The 25,809-nt window shown below is 55.6% G+C and overlaps 9 protein-coding genes across 9 annotated transcripts; 5 read left to right on the forward strand and 4 right to left on the reverse strand.

The window, feature by feature from the left end:
- Positions 1-100: 100 nt before the first annotated feature.
- Positions 101-1,654, reverse strand: DSM5745_00357 (putative class III aminotransferase; the record flags this gene model as incomplete). Its single annotated transcript, XM_026742373.1, has 3 exons — positions 101-820; positions 931-1,277; positions 1,339-1,654. 3 exons carry the CDS (start codon positions 1,652-1,654, stop codon positions 101-103), a joined length of 1,383 nt encoding a protein of 460 aa, XP_026608218.1.
- A 1,173-nt stretch (positions 1,655-2,827) lies between these two features.
- Positions 2,828-4,350, forward strand: DSM5745_00358 (MFS transporter; the record flags this gene model as incomplete). Its single annotated transcript, XM_026742374.1, has 3 exons — positions 2,828-3,058; positions 3,124-3,138; positions 3,208-4,350. 3 exons carry the CDS (start codon positions 2,828-2,830, stop codon positions 4,348-4,350), a joined length of 1,389 nt encoding a protein of 462 aa, XP_026608219.1.
- Positions 4,351-5,382: 1,032 nt separating this feature from the next.
- On the forward strand, positions 5,383-7,254 carry DSM5745_00359 (DUF3176 domain-containing protein; the record flags this gene model as incomplete). The annotated part of the gene is made up of 1 exon (XM_026742375.1): positions 5,383-7,254. One exon carries the CDS (start codon positions 5,383-5,385, stop codon positions 7,252-7,254), a length of 1,872 nt encoding a protein of 623 aa, XP_026608220.1.
- A 386-nt stretch (positions 7,255-7,640) lies between these two features.
- On the forward strand, positions 7,641-10,340 carry DSM5745_00360 (glycoside hydrolase family 95 protein; the record flags this gene model as incomplete). Its single annotated transcript, XM_026742376.1, has 5 exons — positions 7,641-7,848; positions 7,902-7,984; positions 8,047-8,131; positions 8,191-9,288; positions 9,352-10,340. 5 exons carry the CDS (start codon positions 7,641-7,643, stop codon positions 10,338-10,340), a joined length of 2,463 nt encoding a protein of 820 aa, XP_026608221.1.
- Positions 10,341-10,875: 535 nt separating this feature from the next.
- Positions 10,876-13,362, reverse strand: DSM5745_00361 (uncharacterized protein; the record flags this gene model as incomplete). Its single annotated transcript, XM_026742377.1, has 6 exons — positions 10,876-11,102; positions 11,185-11,438; positions 11,547-11,632; positions 11,692-12,652; positions 12,717-12,999; positions 13,047-13,362. The coding sequence occupies 6 exons, from the start codon at positions 13,360-13,362 to the stop codon at positions 10,876-10,878; spliced, it is 2,127 nt and encodes a 708-aa protein (XP_026608222.1).
- A 570-nt stretch (positions 13,363-13,932) lies between these two features.
- Positions 13,933-15,843, forward strand: DSM5745_00362 (cytochrome P450; the record flags this gene model as incomplete). The annotated part of the gene is made up of 6 exons (XM_026742378.1): positions 13,933-14,139; positions 14,191-14,464; positions 14,521-15,201; positions 15,275-15,484; positions 15,547-15,571; positions 15,645-15,843. The coding sequence occupies 6 exons, from the start codon at positions 13,933-13,935 to the stop codon at positions 15,841-15,843; spliced, it is 1,596 nt and encodes a 531-aa protein (XP_026608223.1).
- A 786-nt stretch (positions 15,844-16,629) lies between these two features.
- DSM5745_00363 (uncharacterized protein) lies at positions 16,630-17,161 on the reverse strand (the record flags this gene model as incomplete). Its single annotated transcript, XM_026742379.1, has 2 exons — positions 16,630-16,760; positions 16,813-17,161. The coding sequence occupies 2 exons, from the start codon at positions 17,159-17,161 to the stop codon at positions 16,630-16,632; spliced, it is 480 nt and encodes a 159-aa protein (XP_026608224.1).
- A 2,159-nt stretch (positions 17,162-19,320) lies between these two features.
- Positions 19,321-20,556, reverse strand: DSM5745_00364 (uncharacterized protein; the record flags this gene model as incomplete). Its single annotated transcript, XM_026742380.1, has 1 exon — positions 19,321-20,556. The coding sequence occupies one exon, from the start codon at positions 20,554-20,556 to the stop codon at positions 19,321-19,323; it is 1,236 nt and encodes a 411-aa protein (XP_026608225.1).
- Positions 20,557-22,224: 1,668 nt separating this feature from the next.
- On the forward strand, positions 22,225-23,485 carry DSM5745_00365 (uncharacterized protein; the record flags this gene model as incomplete). Its single annotated transcript, XM_026742381.1, has 4 exons — positions 22,225-22,283; positions 22,347-22,465; positions 22,602-22,849; positions 22,919-23,485. The coding sequence occupies 4 exons, from the start codon at positions 22,225-22,227 to the stop codon at positions 23,483-23,485; spliced, it is 993 nt and encodes a 330-aa protein (XP_026608226.1).
- Positions 23,486-25,809: the final 2,324 nt, after the last annotated feature.

Consider the following 25,809-nt stretch of genomic DNA (forward strand, 5'->3'; position numbering starts at 1 on the left):
GAGGGAAATGAATTGATCAAGTAAATCAACAACAAACGATTTCTTCCCACCAAAGCAAGCCAAGAGCATCCAATCCTTAAGGCCATGAAACACAGAATGACTAGCCTGCGAGAGCTGCGTGGACATCTTTCCATACACTCTCCATCACCCTCACTACACGCCTCACAATCTCATCCACATCATCCTTCTGCACAGTAAACGCCGGAGCAATGAGGAACTGGTCCCCCTTCCAACCATCCGCAGCCCCAGTCGCGCTAAAGATACAAACCTCATACCCCTTCTCCAGCCCTCGAGCCCTAATCCTCTTCGCCAACCCCAGCTCCGGATCCAACGGAACCTTGGACACTTTATCCCGGACAAGCTCGACCCCCCAAAACAAGCCGCGACCTCGAACATCGCCGACAAGAGGGTGATCCCCCAAGTGCACTTTCAACTGTTCCCCAAGATACGCCCCCATGCGCCGCGCATTCTCAACCAAGTTATTCTCCCTGATATACCGCTGCGTCGCCAGCGCAGCAACGCACCCGAGCGGCTGGGCCTGGTACGTCTGCCCATGCGCAAAGGAGCCGCTGCCCCGTTTCAGGGCGTTGATGACGCGCTCGTTGACCAGCACAGCTGATACGGGGCCGTATCCGCCGCCGAGGACTTTTCCGACGGTCTGGATGTCCGGGGCGACGTCGTCGTGCTGCCAGGCGTGCTGTGCTCCTGTCCGCCCGAGTCCGCACATGATCTCGTCGAATATCAAAAGCGCGCCGTGTCGGTCGCAGACTTCTCGCACTGCGCGGAGATACCCTGGGGCTGCGGTGACACAACCTAGGGCCTAAGACCAAACAAGAGAGAGGGTAAATGAGTGATTAGTCTGTTGCCTTTGAACATAGCGACGCACGGATATGGAAAGAAAGTCAGGGGGGAATGGGGAAGATAACTTACAGTCCCAACCATGGGCTCCAGAATAAAGGCAGCGACAGTCTCAGGACCAAGCCTCTGGAATTCGGCCTCAAGTTCGTCCTTCAGGCGAGCCACATACTCCTCGACTGATTCTCCGTCGCGCATTTCCCTCCATGGGTGACAGGGCGACACCTTGGAGACGTTCTTCAGCAACAGCGGCTCGAAGAGTGTCCTCCGGGATTTGATATCACCGACAGACAGCGCTGCTATGGTGCAACCGTGCCACGACCCTCTTCGAGCGATGAAATTGACCCGTTGCGTCGTCCCTTGTGTCTGCTCCGCAAAATATTGATAGGCCAGTTTCATCGCGGCCTCGACGGCTTCAGAGCCTGCGTCGTTGTTTCACAGATTAGCGGCTTGATGATGGATACTCAGGAAAGGAAGACGAACCAGATCCAAGGATGCATGCACGCGATAGCCGCCCGTTCGTGGAGTCGATCAGCAGGTCTGCCAGCTCAAGGGCAGGGCTGTTCGAGAAGAATCCAGGATGGCAGTAGGCGACCGTATTTACCTGACGGATGACTGCCTCTTTGACCTGCTCGTTGCCGTGGCCAATGGCTGACACGGCGGCTCCGCAGGTTGCGTCCAGGATCTTGAGGCCGTTCTCCAGGGTGAAGTACATCCCTTCGGCGGATGTTACCACCGGGGGAGAGTGGCTGTCGGTGACGCTTTGGTAGAGGTATGTAGGCTCCTCGTTGGATCCCATTACGGTGAGCAATTGGAGAAGGTAGGTATGGTAGATATAGGCGATGTGAAAGCTTAGGACTGAGGTAAAAAGTGAGTGCTTAGGATAGATTACAATCTTGGGTAGGAGTTACGGAAAGGGTTTTAAGTATTCTCAGGAGGACTAGATCGAATATCCGCATATAGATTCCCATCTCGCAACGAAATATTCCAGACACGCCTTGCTGCTCGTGTTTGCTAGCCAATTGAATCGTACAATTGTCAACCCAACTGACCAAGTACACCTTGATGGCGGATTCCACAGGCTGAATGACAAATACACTGAATCATGATACTATTCAAGAGACGCTCGTCAGAATTTAGGTTCTGCTTACAGTCTCGGTGGAGGGATAGGGTTACATTCATCCCTATGTAAGCCACAATGCTTTGTACACCCCGACTCCAGATCAAATGGAAATGTCAGACCCAATATTTGAGGAATAAGCCCATTGCAAAGACTGCGCGCTTTCCCTAAGTTCCGGCAAGCTTCCGAGTGCTCCGGATGCATTTCCGGAAGCAGGGGATCGCGCTCGATGTGAGAAGATCTAGATGTCATCGCACAGGGAATGTCCACGGGCGGCTGGGCCTGTCATTCCGAAAGCAGCACCCTCATGCGGGGTTAGAGCCCCAGTTCCCATTATATGGTTCATGTCAGATTTATGGGCCAACAAGGGTGTCCTCGTTGGCTGGTTTGGCCCCGTAGCATCCCATTGAACGGATGAAGTTGATGCCGAGAAAAGATAGGAAATGGTCCCCAGAGAGTTGATTACCATGGTTTCACGTAGAAAGCTCATGAAATAGTGATTCTACCGCGTTTGTAAGAGAAATACACCCATTATGCTCGACCTCCCGATTAGGCGGCTCTAAAAAAAGAGTGAGAATGCACATACCTAATCAACTATACTAATTAGGACCTTGTTTCTTCCTGGACCAATACACCTGACGTATTTGACTTTCCCAATATTCAGGACTACAGCCTCTTCCGCCTGGATCAGAATCCGCTTCTCACATGTCGACTTGCCCGGCTTACTTGATCATTGCGCCTGATACAGTATACCTCTGCACAACCCATCACCCAGCATCAGCTTTCCCTGCGAATACACTTCTTGAGCCTTCCTGAGCCCTATTGAGCGAAAATTCTCAAAGCGCTGAAGATATGTCTCGGATTCTTCCTTCTGACGACGCAACGAACCCTTTGCTACGGACAGCGAGGGTAGGGCCTGTGGCAGCTGCAGACGAGACATGCAATGTCCCGACAGGAGCACACAGTAACGGGCATGTTGAGGCCTCGCTGGTCAAGTGGAACGAGCCTCGCATCAACACATGGAGGGTTCTTGCTACCTTCTTCAGCTTCATCATAGTCGGAGCTAATGATGGAACATATGGCGTACGTGACTATGGTATCTATCCAAACTGACAATCAACAGACTCGCTAATCACTTTGCCATGCAGGCCCTGGTTCACTATGTATGTTCCTGCCATTCACACCGGCGTCTACCCCCCTAATATCTGACGAAAACCCATCTCCCGATCTAGCTCGGCGAATACTATTCCATCGACTACGCCATTCTCTCCCTGGTCTTCCTTTCACCGTGTATAGGGTACACCGTCGCAGCCCTCGGGAACAGCTGGCTGCACGCACACTTCGGGCAGCGCGGCGTGGCACTGCTAGGATCAGGATGCCATCTGCTAGCCTACGTTTCCTCCGCCCTGCATCCGCCGTACCCCGTCCTAGTCCTGATTTTCGTGCTGGCCGGGCTGGGAAACGGTCTTTTGGACGCCGCGTGGAATGTCTGGATTGGTGGGATGGCTGACAGCAGTAGGCTGATGGGGTTCCTGCACGGCTTCTATGGCCTCGGTGCGGCCCTTGCTCCGTTGACTGCGACGTCGCTGATCAGTCGCCATGGCCAGCCGTGGTATCGGTATTATTACTTCATGGCCGCGGGGGCGTTTCTGGAGCTCCTGGCTCTCACGGCGACGTTCTGGTCGGCGCGGGGGAGTGTGGGCAATACCCTGGATCATGCGCCGGAGCATGGGGATGGAGATGGAGAAGGCATTCGACACAGACAGCGGCGTGGGGGGGTTCGGGATAGTGCGCTGATCCAGTCAGTGCGGAATCCCGCTACTTGGATAATATGTTTGTTTATTTTCATTTACTCCGGGGTGGAGATTGCCGTTGCGGGGTGGATTTTCGAATTCCTTGTTGACCAACGAGGGACATCATCCTTGCAAGCAGGCGTGGTCAATTTCCTCTATTGGGCTGGTCTCACCCTTGGCCGGGTGATTCTCGGATTCTTGACGAACTATCTACGTGCTGAGAAATCGACGGTGATGGGGTACTTGCTGGCGTGTGTGGCATGCCACTCGGTCTTTTCTCTCGTCCATGGTTCCTTTGCGGTCTCGGTGACTACGGTGACCCTGCTAGGGTTCTTTCTCGGTCCATTATTTCCGGAATCTGTTATTGCTCTGGTTCACCTGCTGCCGAAGGAGCTGCACATTGCCGGTATTGGCATCGCAGTGACGTTGGGGAGTGCCGGGGGATGTGTCTTTCCATTTATCATCGGGGCACTTGCGAACGTTGCAGGTATTGGGGTCTTGCCATTGGTCATTTTTGTGATGCTTGTTAGTTGCTCTTTCCTGTGGTTCCTCTCTGCTGTTGTTTTGAAAAGAAGATACTAGAGTTTATAGTAGGCTAAACTTCTACCATTCAACGTTTAAGGCGCTGGATATTACACCAAAAATTAGAAATTGTATTTTGCCACGTAGCAAGATGCGTAGGGCTTTCTTAAGTATTGTCTGCTTTTAAGCCATATAATTTCATGGCTTAAGGACTGGTGAGCGGACGGACTTATAAAAGTACCATACAAAGACATGTTTTAAAGCTGAGCGAGCCCCAGAGACAGTGCTGGAATGAACAGTCAGGGCTTTAAAGGAGCGAAGAATCTTAGTGCTATAGAGCCGTGGCTTCGACGTTGTGGGTGTGTGAAGTGAGATCGATGGGAGGTCGTGTCGTACGGCTGGATTTCCCTGCAATCGCGTTACCTTTCTCTCTGAAGCAACCTTGGATTACTCGATCCGAGCCTTGTCACAATCGCTCCTTGCATTTACGCGCTGTGGTCCACCCGAGCGTCGGCAGCTTTGTTCCACCGGACGGGGAATTGGATCCTTCCCAGTATCAGCTCTGGTTGATGGCGGAGTGATGCAAACAATAGAGGACAGTGTGCCATCATCTCTCGGCCGTGATTTCCGAACTGAAGATGATCGTTCCGTTTCCGTGCCATTTTATCAGACATGACGCACTTGTCCGGTCAGCGCTCCTGGAATTGAACAGCAGGGAGGCTGTGAGACACCTGGAGAAATGTGAATACATTATAACAGTGCCTATCTTTGGACTGATGGGGCACTTCAGGCACCTCCAGGCGGTTAGGGAGCTTGCACCGGATTATGGTTGGACTAGGAGTCCCCCCAGTCCAGTGCAGCGCCTCAAGAGATACCATAGGTACTTAAGGTAACACCGAAGATAATAACCGCCAGTCAGTGCCAAATCAGAGTGAATTGTCATGTTTCAACACTATGCACCACCTCAGAAGTGGCTTTTTCCAGCCTTGTCTCCACGGCACTTAAAGCCCTCGAGTCTGACAGATATTCCACGGATGGCCTGCCTACTACTTTACCCAAGCTTTCCACCCAAGCAGCGCAGCACAACGCAACATGTCCTGCCACAGCAACAGCTCTGCTACTCTTGCAAACAACCCCGAGTGCGAACTCCTTCCTGTAACGGGCACTCCGCCACCACCCGCGCCCGAGCCCGCGAAACCACAAACCCCCCCGGGCTTGTTGCTACGAGTCCTCGACACCTGGTTCTACGAGATCATCGCCATGCTCTTTAGCATATCTTCCATGGTCACCGCGCTTGTTATACTCAAAGTCTACGAGGGAAGAGCACAGCCCAGGTTCGCGTACGGATTGACGCTGAACGCTCTCATCTCTCTGCTTGCTACCGTGTGCAAGTCCTCGCTGGTATACGTCGTTGGCGAGTGCATTAGCCAGTTGAAGTGGGTTTGGTTTCATCGAGGGAAGAAAAAGAAGGCACTGGGTGGGATACAACTGTTTGACAGTGCCAGTCGGGGCCCGCTCGGGTCACTCTTCGTTCTGATGCAGCACAAAGGACAGTCATTTGTCTCGATCGGGGCCCTAGTCATCGTCCTGGCGCTGGCATTCGACACGTTCATGCAGCAAGTTGTGAGGCATCCGTTGAGGGAAATCGAATCCCGACAGGACAGTCGCGCAGCAGCCAATCAATCCATGGGAGTCATCCCAGACGCTCTGGCAGATGACACTGAGAAGCTCATCTATACCGGGCTGTGGGCCTATGACTTTGAGGTCAGGCCGACCTGCCCGTCGGAGAATTGCACCTGGTCCTCATTCCCCTCTATCGAAATGTGCAGCCATTGTGAAGACTACACCGATCGTGCTTCTTTTGGAAATTGGGCCTTACCGATGGTAAACATAAGCCATAACGGGACTTTCACTGCATCGTTCACTATTGACCTCCCAGAACATAAGCTCCCTGGTAACCATAGCATTAGCGTGCTGGCCGGCGGAGGTGCGAAACGGTCAATATATCTGGACTTCCCCCACCACATACTCTGGCAGCCGTACCAGTACTACGACGGGAGATCGACTGACAGAACAGTCCTGGGTGTCAAACATCCACTAACGACCATATCCTATGCTAATGTCGTCATTCCCAAGAGACGCGTGGCAGTGGAGAATGATATGCTGGACTTGGGACAGACATTCACCCTGGCCAAAGTCACACACTGTGTGCTCTCCCCCTGCCTGAGGACATATGACATATCCATCACCGGCGGGAGACCGTTCATCAACGTCTCTTCTCCGGACTGGGGCGAGCGGCATTCCGCCCCGGAGAGACGGTCAACAACGTGCTGGAAATCCTCACACAGCGGAACCGTCTTCAACTGGGAAAATGTTTCTTACACCGGCCGCGTCGACTTCTCTGAGCTTGCCTTCTGCACCGAAGGCGACTACGGTCTTCGCCACTACTTCGTTGACACCAGGAGACAGAAAAACTCCTCGAACGGCGTAGTCGAATGGGAAGCTCCAGCTTACCGCGGCCCTCAACTGCTCAGTGACATCAAGACACCCGTCCTCGACAGAGTGGAAGCCCTAGGGCTGCAACCGGTGATGCACAATATCGCGGCCTCGTTCACCAGAGCAGCTCTCCTGGCCAACAATGCCAGCACAACAAACTACGGCACCGTCTACTCCTACCGAGTCTATGTTTGCGTCGAGTGGATCTGGACCGTTTTCCCCGTGGCTCTGGTTGTCCTTGGCGCATGCTTTCTGGTTATCACCATCCTCATCAACAAGCGCCAGAGACTTCGTTTGTGGAAATCCTCTGTTTTGGCTGTCCTGTTCCACGGCTTGGATAGCATGCCAGAGACTGTTGGCGATGATTACTTTGCTACAGCGAGCTCGATGGAGCAGACTGCAAAGGGGCTTGAAGTGCGACTGGAGACGGTAGATTCGCGGAGGGGTTTGATTTTGAATAGGAGCTAGCTTAGCAGGCCATAGCGTTTTCCTGCTCCTCATTATCATTCTCATCTACATTTCCCTCAGACTGATCTCGGGGATAAGGGGCCTGGGGAGTGCTGCACATCCATGCCAATTTGTATGTCCCGGGCGCGGGTTATGGCTTGGACGGCCACAGACAGCAAGCTCGTCCCCACTTGACTCAACATGCAAATTTTTGACCCTGGCTCGCGGGTAAAAGGGACAATTCAACCGGTGGAAATAGCCGATCGCTCTTTGGCCGCCCCAATTTGTTTTGCAGAGTGGGGGATTCAGGGAATGCCTGCATGATGACGGCGGTTAGCCACTTGGCAGGAGGGGGAAGAGGCAATCCAGGTACAAGAATACGCCATATCCAGCGAATTCTTACCGAGATGCTGGAGACATTTATCCACGAGCCTTCTGTACTGAACATGAGAGTGCCCAACCTTTTTCTGGGCGCCATAACAGCCACTCTCGGGGCGGCAGTTGTCAATGGCAAGGCGCTAAGATCATCCTGTCCAGCAACTCATGGAACTGCAGCAGATGGCAGCGACTCCATTCTGCAGACGGGGTATCTCATTGGGAATGGGAAGCTCGGAGGTATGGTATTCTCCATACTTCGCCTCCTGAAGCATATACTGAGCCGTGTCCAGCAATCCCGTTCGGACCTCCAGGTGCTGAGAAAATCAACCTGAATGTCGACTCTCTGTGGTCGGGTGGTCCTTTCGAGGTCGAGGTCTGTAGCAACTTGCTTTCCAGTTCTTTCTATGCCAGCATACCGATTTATATGCGGAGCAGAACTACACCGGCGGCAATCCGCCCTCGCCTCTATACGACGCTCTCCCTGGAATCCGAGAGAAGATCTTTCAGAATGGAACAGGTGGTGAGCCAAAAGCCAGCCATTGCACTTTTGATACCTACAACACTAAACATGCTTCACAGAGATGCAAGAGCTACTAGGCAGCGGGGACCACTACGGCTCTAATCGCGTGCTGGGGAATATAACCATCTCCTTCGACGCAGCGGAATCATACACCAGATATGAGAGAACACTTGATCTGTCGGATGGTGTTCACCGGACTAAGTATAGAGTCGGGAATGGGTCAGCCGAGATTGAGTCTTTCATCTTCTGCTCCTACCCCGACCAAGTCTGCGTCTATCATCTGCAATCGGATGCGAACTTACCAGTTGTCACCGTCAACTTCGAGAATGTTCTTGTCGATCAGACTCTCCTGCGGACCTCCTGCAAAACCAACAAAGACAGGGCCGTTCTACGGCATTCCGGTGTCACGCAAGCGGGCCCGCCTGAAGGGATGAAGTATACCGCGATTGCGGAGGTGCTAGATGTCAAATCCACAACCACTTCATGTCTGCAAGAGAGTAGGCTGCAAGTATCCTCCAGGAAGAAGGAGGTCACTATAGTCATCAGCGCGGAAACAAACTACGACCAGAAGGCAGGAAATGCGGCAAATAATTGGTCGTTCAAGGGAGAAGACCCTGAGCCCGTTGTTGATAGGATCTCCTCCGGAGCCAGCTCAAGAGGCTACAGAGCCCTTCTTAATCGCCATATCAAAGACTACCAGTCTCTGATGGGAGAGTTCACCCTCGACCTCCCAGATATTCTAGGGTCAAGCGGCAAAGACACGGCCTCTTTACTCGAATCCTACTCCTACGACTCAGGGACCGGAGACCCCTATCTAGAATCCCTCCTCTTCGACTACGCCCGCCACCTCTTAACCAGCTCTAGTCGGCCGAACTCTCTCCCAGCAAACCTGCAAGGCCGCTGGACCGAGTCACTGACCGCCGCATGGAGCGCCGACTACCACGCCAACATCAACCTGCAGATGAACTACTGGCTCGCAGACCAGACCGGCCTGGCAGAGACACAGCACGCGCTCTGGAACTACATGGAGGATACCTGGATTCCGAGAGGCACGGAGACGGCGCGCCTCCTGTACAACGCAAGCGGGTGGGTCGTGCACAACGAGATGAACACATTCGGGTTCACGGCGATGAAGGGGGATGCAGGCTGGGCGAACTGTAAGCTCCACCACCGCTCTCTCCACGTTAATAGCATCTGACAACAGGACTGGACGTGGGCAGACCCCGCCGCCGCAGCCTGGATGATGCAGCACGTGTGGGACGCGTTCGACTACACGCGCGACGAAGCCTGGCTCCAGGGCCAGGGGTACGCGCTCCTCAAAGGCGTCGCGGCATTCTGGGCCTCAAGCCTCGTAGACGACGAGTTCTACAACGACGGCTCGCTGGTCGTGAATCCGTGCAATAGCCCCGAGACCGGGCCGACGACGTTCGGGTGCGCGCACTACCAGCAGCTGATCGTCCAGGTTTTCGAGTCCGTGCTTGCGGCGCAGGAGTTCGTGCACGAGACCGATGTCCAGTTCGTCGCGGATATCGCCGCGGCTTTGGAGAGGCTAGACACAGGCCTGCATTTTGCGTCGTGGGGCGGGCTCAAGGAGTGGAAATTGCCCGAGCGTTATGGGTACGATGTCAAAAGCACGCATCGCCATCTCTCGCATTTGGTAGGGTGGTATCCAGGCTACTCCATCTCCTCCTTTGCAAGCGGGTACAACAACGTCACGATCCAAAACGCCGTCCGGGAAACGCTGATCGCGCGCGGGCTGGGCAACGCGCAAGACGCAAACGCGGGCTGGGCCAAGGTGTGGCGGGCGGCGTGCTGGGCGCGTCTGAACGATAGCACCATGGCCTACGCTGAGCTGCGGTATGCGATTAGTGAAAACTTCGTGGGGAACGGGCTGAGCATGTACTGGGCGACGAATCTGCCGTTCCAGATCGATGCGAATTTCGGGCTTGCGGGGGCGGTGCTGGGGATGTTGGTTGTGGACTTGCCTTTGGCTGCTGGTGAGACTGAGGCGAGGACGGTCGTGCTGGGGCCGGCGATTCCGGGTGCTTGGGGGCGTGGGAGGGTTCGGGGGTTGAGGCTGCGGGGGGGTGGGAAGGTCGATTTTAGCTGGGATGGGAGGGGGGTTGTGGATTCTGTCAGGGTTGTATCGATGCTTAAGGGGAAGGTGAGGCTGGTTAATGTTGAAGGGAGGGTTCTTGTTGAGGGTTGAGGCTGTCTATCGGGAACTGGTTGTGTAGATAGGGGGGGATGGTGCGCTTGAGATCACTGGCTGGACTGAACTTATCCATTCAAGCCGAAGGGGAGGGATGCCGGCACCTACAGTGTCATACTGGGGTGTATCGAAGGAGGTTGTGCTACCAGTAGAGTGAATGCCCGTAGTCCGTTGAACACCTACTCGGCTATCATGCTGGTTTCTGATCAGAGTGTGAACTGAACCAAGTGGATAGAACAAGCAAAAGAATGTCCAGAACACACAACATAAACAGCAAAATGACCAACACAAGCCTATACGCAAATCCACAGAGCACAATGAAACACGTGAAGACATCCGAAATCGTGAAGCAGACATCATACCTACCTATCATAGACTGAACCTTTACACAGCCACCCTAGTACCATAGCACTGCATCCCCACATACCCTCAACGCAACGAAAGACTAAGTCCCAACCCCAAAAGCATCATCCTCACCCCATTATTAACACCCAGCCTATCCTCCGTCTCATCCAGCGCCGCCATGAGCTCCTCATGCAGATACTTCAGCACGTCCCGCGTGTAGTCCAGCGTCCGGGCCTCCTCCATCGCCGCCAGGATATGCCGCTTCACCTCGCGCGGGAGAGCTGTCCCGGGCACCCGGTTGAAGAGGGCGGAGGTGATGCGGTCGGGGTGCCGGGTGTGGGTGAGCAGGTGGATCAGGGGAAGCGAGAACTTGCCCTCGTCGAAGTCTTCGCAGAAGCCTTTTTTCGATTCGTACTGCGTTGGGTGGGTTAGCAGCCCCAGCTACCGAAAAGAAAACGTGGCGAGGCCAGGCAGAAACTGGAGACTGGAGACTCACGTCTGCAGACGTCAGGTTCAGATAGTCGTCCCTGATCTGGTAGTACCGCCCGGTTAGGGTTAGGAGTCGGGAAAGCGCCGTGTCTAGAGGCCGGCTGATTGGTGATTCGGCGGTCATGAGGCGCAGCATCAGCCGGAAGAGGCTGCCGGTCTTGTTGTCGACCATCACGATGTACTCTTCTGTTGTTGGGCAGCGGGCGTGGTGCCGCCAGTACAGATCGAGGCTCTGGCCGCGGTGGAGGTTGCGGAGTTCGTCTGTTGCACGTTAGCATGGATAGCAGGTAGAGTAAGGAGTGATGTACCGATGAAAATGTCCAAGCACTTGGGATTGTAGAGCTGTGTCACTTCATGGACTGTACTGACGTAGATGTAGTTGGCGCTGTTGATGGTCTGGCTGATGCCGTAGAAGGCGTGCGTGACGGGCTGGCCGCGTCGGAGGGCCGAGGCGTCTTCAATGTCGTCGAGCCTGAAAGGTCAGCGGGTGACGCTCGGCTAGCAAAGTACTCACATCAGAGACGAGTTGTGCAGCATGTGGACGATGTTCTTGATGCGCTCGAGGGAGCTGGAGGGGACCTGCAGCCAGTCGTTGAGGGCGTCGAGCAGCTTGTTGCGGTTCTTCTGGGATGGGAGCGAGTCGATGTAGTCGTATGGGGCGTTGCAGATCTGCGTATGTCAGTCCAGTACGCCTTGAGGAGATTAGGGGGCTTGCCTCGCCGGGAGCTTCTTGGAACGGAGCCGTATAGGCAGCCATGCAGTTGGTGCAGGTGCCGTGCGCCTTGAATGGCTGAACATAGACTCCATTGCTTACACTACCATTCCCATTGCTTCCATTGCTCCTTTCTTTGAAATGATGCTCATCCTGGGCATGCCCGTTACCGTTCTGGGTTGTTAGGGCCGGAGCCTGAGCCTGCACCTCGTGTCCATTAGCGTTGGTGATTGCTCGTGGCTCACGCACGATGCCCTCCATACCCTTCGGCAGAGGATACCCCTCCAGCACTCGCAGAGCACCGTGGGCCTTCCCAATAATCGTTGCGCGGTCCTCGGCGGTGGTAGCGAGATCTGTCCGGTGGTAGCGACCGGCATGGGCCATCCAGAACATGCTCCCGGACATCAACGCCATCGTCATGACAAGATACCTGCGGACTTCGCCAGACTCGGGGCCCGCCTGGCGGCTCCAGGCATCAAACCCATCCATCCACTCCTTCTCCCTGCGGATCACCTCCGCCTTGATGATCTCCTTCGCCTCCTCCTCGGTGTACCCATACTCCCGCATGAACAACGCAACCCCATTCTGGAGCCGGTCCAGCGTCCCAGACCGATGATGCTCATCAAACTCCTTGGGAAAGCTATAGTAGTCATTCCCCAGGATCCCACCCGCACACGCCAGCTGCGTAAGATACCGAACCGACTCCTTCTCCTCGTCGCTAATGCGGATGTCGTTCGTCCAGCATCCAAACGAAATGCCCCAGCTGCGGTGCGAGTCACAAGTCAGCCATGTACCATGGATCAGCATGTAAACCGGCGGCGACTTACTTCCCCCCAGACTCGTTGACCCGATGCTCAACATACTGCTCCCACGACATATTGTTGTGCGTGCTCCTCTCCTGCGCATCAAGGTGGCCCTTCCACCCCTTCAGATGCCCGATGCCCGTGAAGGGGTCGACGGCAATGAGATCGCGCGCGACCTGCACGGCGATCCGGTTGATCTCGAACGTGGGCTCGATGCGCCGGCCCGACTGCAGCTCGCTCAGCATCGCGATGCCAAAGTCCTGCGTGAGCTCGTCCATCTTCTCGGCGCTGATGCTGTCGCTGACATCTAGGACTGCTTAGCATCACCCACGTAGACTTATGGCGGAGACATACCATCCCAGAAGAACGCGCAGTCGCTGAGCACGGCGTTCAGCGAGACTCGCTCGGGCAGACAGTCTGGGTACGCCCATTGGTTGTAGTGGCCTAGGTGCGTGGTGCAGGCCTGGAAGTCGAGCTTGTCCTGGTGCAGGCCGTCGAGCTTGCAGGCGCGCTTCCAGTTTGCGGTGAATGTTGCGCTCGCTTCGATGGCTTCGGCTGTGGCCTTGGAGCAGAAGACGGGGTAGGTGCAGAAGTGGTCGGCTGGGAGAGGGTCGTAGTCGGCGTAGTTGATCGGCACGCAGTGCTTCATGACATCGTTGATCGTGTCCATTGTCGGTGTTGGTTGACTTGGGATAGACTGAATAGAATGCTAGTGGAGATTGGGATCGCCAGGCAGAGTAACCTTGGTGTCTGCGGTATTTATATCATGATGCTGGGGGAGTAGCTTCTAAACCAGGCTTCTGAGCCTCGGATGGCCCTCACTGTAGCTCTGTGGGCCATCTCAGCTTCCCGTCCAGGGCATCCCTGCTCGTAGAGTTCATTACCAGGTATCCATATCTGACAGCGGGGTCGGTGCGCTGTTGGTGTGATTTCCAATCGAACCATGGTGGCGTTCTAAATTGGTCGCAATACCCGAGGTGCTGTGGCATTCTGTCTGACAATGCCTGGCAGACGATGAATATACAGCGGGATTCATATCATTTCGACCATGGCATCCAGGCTCCCAGGCATTTGGAACCTGACTATCCGTTGACGACGCCGTAAATCACCACAATGAGCTGCAACCTGACCAGCACTCTATGCCCTGGTATTCTTCTCACTCTCTCCTTTCAGCGTCTGATTGAGCTAACGACCATGCTTCCGCCCAGAGCTGCTATCCCCGTTCCTCGACGGCAGGCATATGCCACTCCTCGCGGTGGCACTTTTCACCATCATCCCCTGGGCCCTGTACTTCAACATTTCCAGTTCTGCAGCCAGAGACGCCCACAAAGTCACAGAGATCCCAACGGTGACGAGGCCACGACTGCTAGATGCGTACCGATCCGGCGTCTGGTGGAGGATCTTCCTCCCCCGGCTCGTTCCGTACCTCGAAGAAGGATACTACAAGGTAATTATCCATTCCCAGCTCAGCACACCTGAACCACTGACACAGAGGCAGTACTGCAAGAATGGCCAGCCGTTCCGGATCTGGCTCTCCGGCTTCCAAGACTACGCGTATATCCTGCCAGAGAAATACCTGGAGCGGATCAAGAACGCGCCGCCGACGGAGGTCAGCTTTACAGCGGTTGTCAATACAGTGAGTCTGCACAGCAGTGATAGACCTGCCAAACACGGTCCTGACAAGCAGCAGTATTTCTACGTGGGCCTTCCCACCGGGGAAATCAACAACCTCATCGTCCAAGTGGTGTCCAAGCTCATGAACAGTAACCTAGGTACGTGGCAAGGATTCCTCCCGCTGCGCAGTCTAACAGTTCCATCACCGGTCCAGCAACAATCAAACCAATCGTGCACGGCGCAACCGCCAAAGCCCTAGACCGCAGCATCGGGCGCCCGCCGCACTGGAAAAAGATCAACGCATTCGAGCTCGCGCTGAAAACAGCACAGGGCCCCGGCGCCCGCATCCTCTACGGCGAAACCCTATCCAACAACGCGGGCTTCGTCGCCGGCGTCTCGCGCTACGTCGCCAACATCCTCGCCTACGCCTTCACGCTGCGCTTCATCTCGTTCGGCCCGCTGAAAAACACCATCCTCTACCTGATCCACTGGCGGCACCGCCGGTCCCTCCCGGCCGTCGTGACGCCGCTGAACGACGAGATCGCCGAGCGCAAGCGCCGCCAGGCGTCTGGGCTCGCCGACGACGAGAAACCGTTTGATTGCGTGCAGTGGGCGATGGACCAGGATGTGCCGGAGGAGGATAAGAAGGGCGAAGACATTGCGCGTCGTCTTGTTGCTGTTGCGGCGGGGTCGATTGAGACGCTGGCGAGTGTACTGGTCAAGCTGCTTGTTCAGCTTGCCGCGCATCCGGAGTGCCATGCGGAGATCCGGGGGGAGATTGTGCAGTGTCTGGGGGAGGAGAACGACGGCTGGACGGTCAAGGCGACGGGCAGGATGCGCAGGCTGGAATCGTTCATCCAGGAGGCGCTGAGGGTCACTGCGGGGGTGATGGCGAGTACGTCCGCCGACATTAGGGCATCTTTTCCACAAGACCTGCATGGGAAGTCCGTGTTAACAAGGCGTCACAGTGACAGGGCTGCGCGTCGTAACGGCCGACAACTTCCGCCTCGACAGGGACATCGTCCTCCCCAGGAACGCGCTGCTTGCGTTCCCCACGCGCAGCATCCTGCACGACGCAGAGATCTTCCCTGAGCCTGAGACTTTCGACGCCTTCCGGTTCTACAAGATCGCCAAGGCAAAGGAGGAGAATGCAAGCGGTGATCTGCGTTCAACCCACCGTACGCCAGACCAGCCCTCATGAACCTACCTTATTTGCTTCTGGCTGACCAGTCATCTACAGGGGATCTCCGCGCAGGCTGGCTCCAGTGAGCAACCCTACCAACCCCACGGGCATCGACGTTTCAATGTCAAGTGTACAGGTAGCTAACCAGGCCACAGATTCGGATACGGGCGGCAGTCGTGTCCCGGGCGGTTCTATGCGATCAACGTGATGAAGACGATCCTGGGCGAGATCATCCTCCGATACGAGATCCGGCTTGCTGGGGGTGCGGCGCCGCCGGCAGCAGTCGATATCGATATCGACCCGCTTCTTCCGCCGATTCGCTCGTTTGATTTGGAATTGAGAGCTCGTAGTTAGGGGAGGCTGCTGTTACGTACATGTATGGATGGATGGGCGGGGGTGGGGGGATGTGGTTCAACACTGCGGGTGGCTGTGTATGAGATTGGCTAGTTCAACATGGTCTTTGGTCTTTGGGCCTGTCACGATTCTACAGCTTGTGCTTTCTGTTAAGTATATGATGGATACTTGCACTGCCCCCAGCTACACCTACGTAGGACATCTTGGTAGTCTGAGACTGCAAGCGAAGATCTCAAAGACAACGCCAGATAAACGGATGCCATGGTGGGATTGCTAGCTGTAATCCGCTCAGACCATGCTGGTCCATCTGCAGCTTCCAATGTATGATGGACAGACCGCGAGCTGAGCTGAATTCATCTCACCATCCATGCCCAAACCCGTCTCCCTGGCTCGGCTGGTGACTGGTCGGTTGAGATGGATCCTGTACAGAAGGACCACTGCAGGTATGTTACGTGGCCCAGTGATCTCTCGGACGGTGAGGGGTCCTCCAATTCCCCTCCGGCTCGGAGATGCTCGCCAACCTGCAGAGGGATCCTTGTGCTACTCAAGTAGCTATGGAGTAGTACGAGCTGGGAATGCCCTTTGGCGGGGCATCTACTCGAGCTCATGCTGTGTTTACTCATTTCGTTCAATGCTTTGTCTATCTCCATGCACACACAGGGTCCAGTGAACACCGGCCAGCCGGGACGTCAAGGCAGCCTGCCATAGTAAGGTTCCTACCACTCCGAGGGACGCGTTGTGCTCTAGCTTAGGTAGGTTCGCCCGAGGCCCTCGCAAGGTCCAAAGCTAGGCGACGTCGAGGCCTCGATGGATTTCAGGCTTCAGCCAGCCCGGATCCAGACCCGGCCATGCGGCCATTGGATACGAGTTGGCCATGCTGTACGCCTGTGCAGCGCTGCTCGGCGAATCAAGACCCGCTGAACACGAACGGAAGCCAGGGCCTGCGGCTACTTACCTGCGGCTGCTTACCTGCAGATCGACTGGAAGCTCCAGCTCGAGTCCCATCGAATTGTGATCGGGCTTGTACGGCGCCGTTATCGAGGCCCGTCATGGTGCCCTTGTCGATCTTCAATCCAGACGCGAGCTTGGAACATCCGATCTCATCGCCCCTTGCTGGGTAACTTGACGCGAGGAGAGACATGCACTGACTCGCTGCAGCCCTAAGTAGGGCTAGATCGAGATTATCAGGGCAGCCTGCCATGCCTACATGTATAATCAAGCCTGAGTCCGCGTCAACACCCTCGTACCTTCTCCAGGGCTGAGATCCCGGGATTCCAGTTCCGCAGCAGAGGAGCAGAAGGAACTCGGTATGGGACATGCTGGGCAGCCGCCAGTGCGGGCAGGGCGCAAGTACGTCTGACTCTGTCTGCCCTCTCACGGACCCAGATCCAAGCTTCGCGGATGCAGATCATTCCCGGTCCATCACACCGTGGCCAATGTCTTGTGCAACTCAGCAGCTGGTCCGGAGTATCGGGCAGCACACGTGGACTTGAAGCTTGTGGCGCTGTGTGGTACCTCGATGCCTCTGCAGATGGCAGAGAGGCAACACCGTGGTAACCGTTAGCGCTGCCTGGGGTGTGAGCCCCGTACTTTTGACTCCCTGCTGTCAGTATGGTCGCACAGGCCAGGTCACACAGCCTCCAGCTGGATCCTCGGATTTATCTTCCGGCTGCGAGGAGATCCGGAGTCCTCAGTACTAGGACGGCATGCCAGGGCCATTACCCCGACAGCTCGGCCAGGGATCCAATGCATTGCGAGCAATACGGATCCCACTACGGAGTACCTTGGGGTAGAAACCGTTTCTGCCATCTCCCCATCCTAGTCCCTCTCGGTATGGCATGGTACGCGACTTTGCAGGTGACCAGGTTCCCTTCCCAGCGGACCCGGGGCCTACACCTGCCCACCCACCAGGGCAGGCGATCTGCACGCGGCCGGCATTCCATCCCTCCCCAGCCGTCCCATCATCCTACCCAGCGGCCGGAGAGACGACTGTCATCCAATAACACCCACCACATCCTTCCAAGGACCACAAAGCTTGAGCCCTGGTTGCGGCCCAATTCCTAGCCTGCAGACAGGCCACAGCACCTAGCTGCCAGGCGTACTCGGCCGCCTGCAGCTCAGCTCCGGAGCCAACGGCCTCACATTCACTGGTGGGATCTTGGGCTGAAGTGGAGGGTCTCGTCTAGCCCCAACATCTCTCGCTGATTTCGACATGGGGCTAGGATAGACTGCGGGGTATACGTAGGTGCCCTAGAGGGCTCTTTGCCTCGCAACCAAGGAAGCAGGTTTTGGGCGTCAGAGACGGGAAGAATGGCTATTGGATCTCAGACAATCGCCTGTTGGCTAGAGTCTCTGGCGGGGGCTATGGGGATGAAGATCCGAGCTCGGGGAGTGTGTTTTTCGGGATTAGGGTATGGGACGGACGGGGTTGAGGAACGGAGAATCTGTGCCATGGTAGCGAAGAGAGGTAAGGAGCATACCTATGGTATGATAGGCTCGTGAGCCATGACTTTGTCTTTCCTTCTGTGGTAATTTTATCCTAATCCGTCCACCTGTACCATGCCGACGGTACCTAGTGGGACCGTCCGCCAGCCTTGACCTCTGGGCAGCTGGAGAGCTCGCCTTACTCGTCAAGCGTCATCTATCTAGCGTTTTCAACGCCCAAGTAGTAGGTAGGGTATGTCTGGAAGACAGCTTGTAGCTTTTGGTTGGTCAATTCCCGCCTTTTTCCGCCCCGTTGGATCTTTCTCAAGTTTTTATGGTATGCTATGATGTAACCCCCGACTGATAGCTGCTGGAAAGCAAGGAACATGAATAGACTTGCGTGGAGGGCACGACGAGCTCCATCACTGGACGAAGTCACGCGTTACATTAGTACGCTAACCACTGCAAGTTGTTGAGAAGTGCGTCGGCGTTGCGTCGCGCCGTGCTTCCGCAGGAATAGGTAGGTAGGTACAGGGTAGGTCCCAATGTAGGCATGTAGGCATCATGTTATCACCGCCGTCACTCTGCGTGTGGCTCACAGTTGGTGGGCCCCCAGATGCTACGTGGACGCAACTCATGCCGAGACGTGCCGCGTCTCAGGTGCCACTACCATGGGTAGAAGTAGAAGATTAGCGATGCATTCGAATCGAACCTAGCCCTGGCTCAAGCCCCATGACTGTTGAGTATATGTATAAGCTTCAGGCCGGATAGATATAATGGAAATGAGGCCGGTGATACTAGCTACGTACCGGGTGTGACACTGAAGCTAGAGCTTCGAGGCATGCCATTTGACTGTACTCTACCTAACATGCTCTATGCCCACGACACTCACAAAGCAAGCCCCTTCCAATGTAAATCCTTCTCAATGACAGCCATATCCTCCCGTCTCAGCATAACAACAACCTCCAGCTTCTCATCGGCTTCTCCTCTTCTCCTGGGCAATATGAATCCCACCCCATCAACCTCGGTATACGCCCCGGGATTCGGCAGAAGCTAGGACGTCCAAGCCCCCCTCCAAAGTCCATCCCGTATACGTCGAGATCTGCCCAGCTGTTGACGAAGAAACTCGAAGGACCCGGAGTAGATGGACAGGAAATCGGCCCGGTCGGCGAGGGTATAGCACTCGGCGATGAAGCGTGCGTTTATGCTGGTGAGGGACTGTGCGTTCGCGATGGAGCGGCAGATACTGACAAGGGATGAAGGTGCAGATGCAGATGAAGATGCAGACCCAGACGTAGAGCTGCTACTCGAGGTCAATCCCAACCCCAGCCGTTCAGCCGGAACGTTTGCCGTGGCGCGCACAACGACGTTCCCAAAGTACGGGTCCGCCCGGCTGGAGAAGGTCGGACCTATGCGCGAGCGGACATTGACGGGCGTCACAAGGCGCGTCTGCTCTCCGGCCAGACTGGGATCGCGCTGCATGCGTGCTCGCGTGACGGCTGCCCAGAGGATGGCCGTGACGACCATGTTCGTGGTCACTGCTACGCCCATCGAGCGCAGGGAGAGCTCGATGTGGCGCTTGATTACTTCGATCCGCGACAATGGGATCGTGAAGATCTTCGGCGTGCAGTTGGGGACCTGGGCCGGGTTCAGGACGGGGGCGCGCGAGAACTCAGGATGTAGGGCGAAGAGGTCGTCTGTCGATGCGCCGCTAGCCTCCACAGCAGCCAGCTCTGTGTCCATGGCTTCCGTCAGGCGAGGGAGTCTCGGTCTTGGGTTGAACGAAGCATCGGCAGTCGATCCGGATGGTACCACGGCGGCGGTGATGTGATCGGTCCACAAACGCATCACCTCGCACAGCCCTATCCCGCACTCATCTCCAAACCGAAACACGCTTGCAGAAAAGACGGCCTCTCCCGAGCTCATCCCCTTTTCCACGGACACATTGCTGGTTCTTGGGAGCATTGGAAACACGGTCATTGGGATAGCTTCTGGAGGCATGCCCTGCGCGGCGTGGACATTGTAGGAGGCGTCAATTGTGCCTTTGTCTATAATGGAGATCGGCTTGAATGTGTCGTATTGGATGTGGAGGCCGTCGGTTGTTGTTTCCACGACGTGGCCGGTTAGCCAGGGGAGCTGGACGATGAGCTTGTCGAGGCCACTTTGGAGGAATGGTATAATCGCTGATGTGTTCTCGCTGGACTTGAACGTGTAGATCACTGGGATGTAACCGCCGACTAGGGAGAGGTCGAGGGGTGTGAGAGCCTCGATCTGCGTGGCAGCTACCATCATGACAACTTGGTCGAAGGTCCAGGGGAACGGCTAAAGGAACAATGGACTAAAAGGCGCAGTGGATTGGACGATGACCCCTGCTATTCATTAAAAACGGCGCAGAAGATGGAGCATGTAAAAAGGAGTATCAGCTTGACCCAAAACTACTCCGGTGGCTGGGCTGAAGCCGAACAGAGAAAAAAAGAAGAACAGTGGGATCCTCTGCATTTTTGAGTCTTCGCCCACCAACATGTATCGACAATCATCACTCCAAAAGGAAGGCACATTGATCCTGCAAGGGGAAGAATACCTGATCATTGGCTCCCCTGGGTTGCTGTGCGACGCTCTGGACAGGATTGGAACAGTGACCCTATCGGACTTGCAAGCCAGGTTGCACACTCTGCAGCCCTGGAGGGTATTCAGCCTCGACCGCCGTCTCGGGGTACTCTTGAAGCATCTTGACAGGCCGCGGAGCCCGGAAAGACGCCGTAGTGAGGCAGCAACGACCGGGGTGATCAATGATGGCAAGCATGGGACGACGGGATAGCGGACTTCCTTCCGACTGAAGCTTTACTCCGGAATGACCTCTGAGCAAGCCTCGAGGATGTCAAGGGGCAGATGCAGAGCAAGTCCCCAACGTTGATGAGTTAACCCATGTTTACTACCCGTGGACCTGGGTGAGTATCTCAGCTCCGCGATGGGTACACGAAGGAATAAGCAATCGATGAAGAACATATTCGGGCCTTTGATCAAACTGCCGCTGAGAAGCTCATTCCAGAGAAGACGAGCTGGGATAGACAGAGCCAGGTGGAGGGTGTAGATAGCCGCGTACGCAGGACTTCGGGGGCTGTTCACTGGACGAAAGGTCGTACTCCGTGCCAGGAAGCTGTACAGATATATCACAGAGATTTCGATCTGTAATTATGTCTCCGTAGGCGGGCTTCTCTCCCAAAGAAAAGGTCTCTTTCTCTTGACCTGTAGATCGTAAACAAAAGTCCTACTTACCATGGGACTTGTCATAAAGAGCATAACATCTAGGTGGGATACGCCTGGGCTGCACACAACCCTACAAGATTGGAGACGTTTTCGGTACCATCCTATTAATTGGCTGTAGGCTTAACTGGAGCAAGTTTCTTCATTCTCAAATCTTGGATGTATCGGCGGCGGCTCAGCATCTGCGCCGTACGCCAGAGAGCCACGTCCCATTATAATCATGTGTTTCCATACCGGAGTAGGTTAACCTGTCAAAAGGCAGAACCTTATGGTTTACTACGTTTCAAAGGTCATGCTAGCATATCCCTTTTTGCCCCTGGGTAGCCTCGGGACGCCATATCGAAATATACCTACCATAGCCTCCAGCAAGGCGCTGAGAATAGCCTACAAATATCGAGAATCATGACCTCCAAGTCATGAGTCTAACATCGCCTTCCTCAAAAGAACTATTGGCTGTGCGCGGTCTAGGGGTCACCCTCCATCATGCACCTCCTTGCCGCCGGGCCTTGTAACCCACCGTGAGCTTGACAAGGACCTTTGGAGGCTGTGCTAATTGTGAACCTATGGGCAAGGTCACCCTCTATATAAAGCCTTTCAATTCCGAGCAATTCTCTGCTACGGCCTCTAGTATCAACCTTCTTTCCTCCCCTTCCCATTTCCACATAACCCTCTACACCGGGCATCAGACCACGTATGGCGTCCACAGCCAAACGAACCGAAGACTGCCTCGCAGAGCTCGAGGCGCAATTCAAGTCAGCGCCCTGCCCGTTCCCAGTGCTATGGTATGGTATGCAGTCCTAACCGGCCGCGAGCAGAAAAGCCAAGACCCCTTCCAGCGTCCTCCTCATCCTCGGACGCACCGGCGCCGGGAAATCATCTCTTCTAGAGGACCTATCCGGGCTCAGCGGCTACTCCGAACAGAACGCTGACTCTGGTACGTTCATCTGCTTCTATATCCCGCCTACCTAGAGCATCCAGCACCCACAGTCACAGTCACCGTCGCCGTCCCTCAACATCCATCCATGGATATCCGCAGGCAATGGATACTGACCCATCCATGTCAAACACAGTCACAAAAGCCACAGCCCTCTGCAAAGCCACCATCAACAACCACCCATACTTCATAATGGACACACCAGGCTTCGACCCAGGCGCCGAACAAGCCACATTCACCGAGATCGCGCGCGCCCTGACATCCATCCATCCGCCCCTTCGCCCGCATCCCGGGAATCCTCTACCTAACCAGCATTGCGCAAGAGCGATTCGACAATTCCGACCGCAAGCTCCTCCAGTTCGTCCGCGCGCTGAGCGGCGCCGCGTATATCCCGCGCGTCACGCTTGTAACGACATTCTGGACCGCGACGCCCGGTCAGGCGGTGGCTTGTAGCCGGCGTCTTCGGAGCCTGCGGGGGAAGTGGGAGGAGGGCTCCAGTTTGGGGCGCAGGAGCTCAAGACGTACCAGCATGGTCGGGCGTATGATGCCGGTGAGGATACGGGGGCTGTCATCGATTGGTTTATGGACCGTGGGCGGATTGCGCGGGGGGCGAGGGACATGGTTGTGCGGAATTATGGGGCGTCTATGGCTGGGACCGGCGTTGCGAAGATTGAGAGGGAGCTGGATGGTGATGTGCCAATTCACGATACGGATGCGGGGAGACTGCTCGGGTTGCCTGCCCCGTCGTCGTCGTCGTCGTCGCAGTCTGGCAAAACTACGGATGCGGATGCACCTGCACCTGCGGCAGCAGGGTCGACTGGGGTTGACTCCCCTCCGAAGAAGACTGGCTCCCAGTCTGAGCCCAGATCTGGCTGGCAGGTTTTTCTCGACGGGGCTGCGTGGTTTTTCCGCAACGTCGAGGTCAACGTTGGTGTTGGAGGTGGAGATGGACGGGGTGGAGGGAGTAGGAAGGGCCCTCGCTTCAATCACGGTGATCCGTTCAGCGGAGGTGGAGGTTAGTTCCCTTCTCATACATTTCCTTTCTATCTGTTTTAACGCAGGGTCGCTGCTGGATGCTAACCTTTCTAGATCCCCTTTCCCATCTTGACTTCATGAAGTCAGCTGGCATGGATTATAGCCCGGCGGGTAGGATGGAATACGCCAGGCAACATGGTATCGGGGGTGTGCCCTTTTCTGCGGAGTGGGGAGATGCAATGCTGAGAAGTCTTCGTGGGAATAGGTAGAGTATCGTGATTGAGTATGGCTTGGACGCACAGGAGTAAGGACTGCGAGGTTCCCCATGACCATGTTTCTCCTCCACGGGTCATTTCTCTCTCTCTCTCTCTTTCTTCTTTCTGTTCCCAACGAGTTCTGTGATAGTTCTAGCTATTATGGCTGCAGTCGCGTACTACACTACCCAAGAGTTGATCTCCCAGCTACCAGTGAGAGGGCTCTCTAATCAGACACAACCCTAGGTACCAGTATGTCGGAGCTATATATGGACAAGATTGTCAACAATCAATGACGAGCAAAATGACAAGGCCTGACTCGCATCCAGGTTGCATCCCAAGCCCTTCATCCATAGACACCAAGCGCATCGTCAGAAACCCCCCGGCTCCCCCGGCTGCGGCTCATTAGGCTCCCCAGGAACCGGCTCGCCAGTCTCCCCGCCACCCACAGGCGGAACCCTGTACTGCGTATACATGCCATACATGCGCTGCACCTGGCCAGCGGTGAACTGCCATCGACACCCATCATTCGTATAGTCCATGAGGTTATGGATTGGATCCGTGCCAGGCTGGGGACAACTATCACGGCTCTGACGAGACAAGACGACCAGTTAGCCAGATCGCCTAGTTCCCTCCCAAGCAAGCTCAGTGGATAATAGAACAGCTGGGACGTACAAACGGACACCCATACGTCGGACTCGCCTCCGCAGGCGTATCATCGATCATATCGCCCCCATCACACCCGCCCTGGAACGTATGCAGCAGCCCCAACCAGTGTCCGACCTCATGAACCCCAATCTTCCCCGTGTTATACCCGATGTTCCGCCCGCCGGGGATATAGTCGCGTTGCATGACGACCCCGTCGGCCTGCGGGTTTTCAACCGACCACCAAGGGAACGTCCTACCGGCAATCGAAGTGATCTTGTCAGCACATATTCCGCGAAAGGGAAGTGGGCAGAAGGACACACGCATATCCCGCAAAACTGTCAATTATCGCCGGCACGACGTAAAAGTTCAGCGTCTGCATGTCCCCGACGCGGACCTGCTTGATCTGCAGGTCCTGCTCTGTCCCGCCCCAGACGGGCCGCAGGTCCGGGATGATCTGGGAGTCTGTGCCGGCCAGGACGAAGCTGAAGCCCGTGGCGCGGAAGTACTGGTTTAGGATGTACACCTGGCTCGTTAACAGAGGGTATGATTGGGTACCCTAGGCGAGTGAGGGGGAACGTGGCGTACCTGCTGCCGCACCTGCCAGTCCAGCACGGCGCTCTCGGACTCGGACGTGCGGACGAGGTGGAAGTAGACTTGGATCTGCATGCCGTCGACCTGGCGGGGTTGTAGGGTGGAGTTGTTGGGCTGGGAGAGTAAGCTGGAGGCTTCCTGGGCGCGGAGTCTGCGGTGGGCGGCGAGACCGGCTTCGGTGGGGTGAGGGATGCCGCACCATGCTGAGGCAGAGGGGGCATTGAAGAGGCAGAGGGAGATAGTGAGTATTGAGTGGAAGAGCAGCATCGTGATCTATGTATACTCTAAACTGCCGAGTTTGAGACTGTTGCTGGCCCTGGAACATGTCAACCGATCAAGCTATCCCGATATATACTTCTCGCGGGACAAACCCGGGGCAATTGTGACTTGGCCCGCTGGTTCTTTGGCGTGCATGTGCTATCACTGGCAGGTAGACTGCCACATGTCGTGGACGGGGTATTTTGGTATAGGATACTACAGCCTTGGGTATCACAAACCCTCTCAGGGCTGTGTGACGGGTTCGTCCGCAGTAGCCCCATACTGAGCCATGCAATGACCCTGACCTTCTTCCATTCAAAGCAGCCAATGACAACAAACATCTTTTAGATACAAACCAGCCAGCCGCCTCGCTCCATACCCCTGTGATCGCCTGCACAGACAGACCTTCGAACCGCGTGCCACCAATGCATACTTCCCATTCGATACCTGAAATGTTCCGCCAGTTCTACTGAGCTATGGTCTTCGTATCCGGGGTTTTACGTGCATGAACCCCTGGAGCACCTGCAAGACTGAGAAGCACCTGTTTTGCTCTAATGCAGCATGGTCGCATTCCGCAACTACGGCCTAAACCTAACCTTACTAGGTACCGTATTCGTA

This window comes from Aspergillus mulundensis (assembly GCF_003369625.1).
Source record: "Aspergillus mulundensis strain DSM 5745 chromosome Unknown scaffold_0, whole genome shotgun sequence".
NCBI lineage: Eukaryota > Fungi > Ascomycota > Eurotiomycetes > Eurotiales > Aspergillaceae > Aspergillus > Aspergillus mulundensis.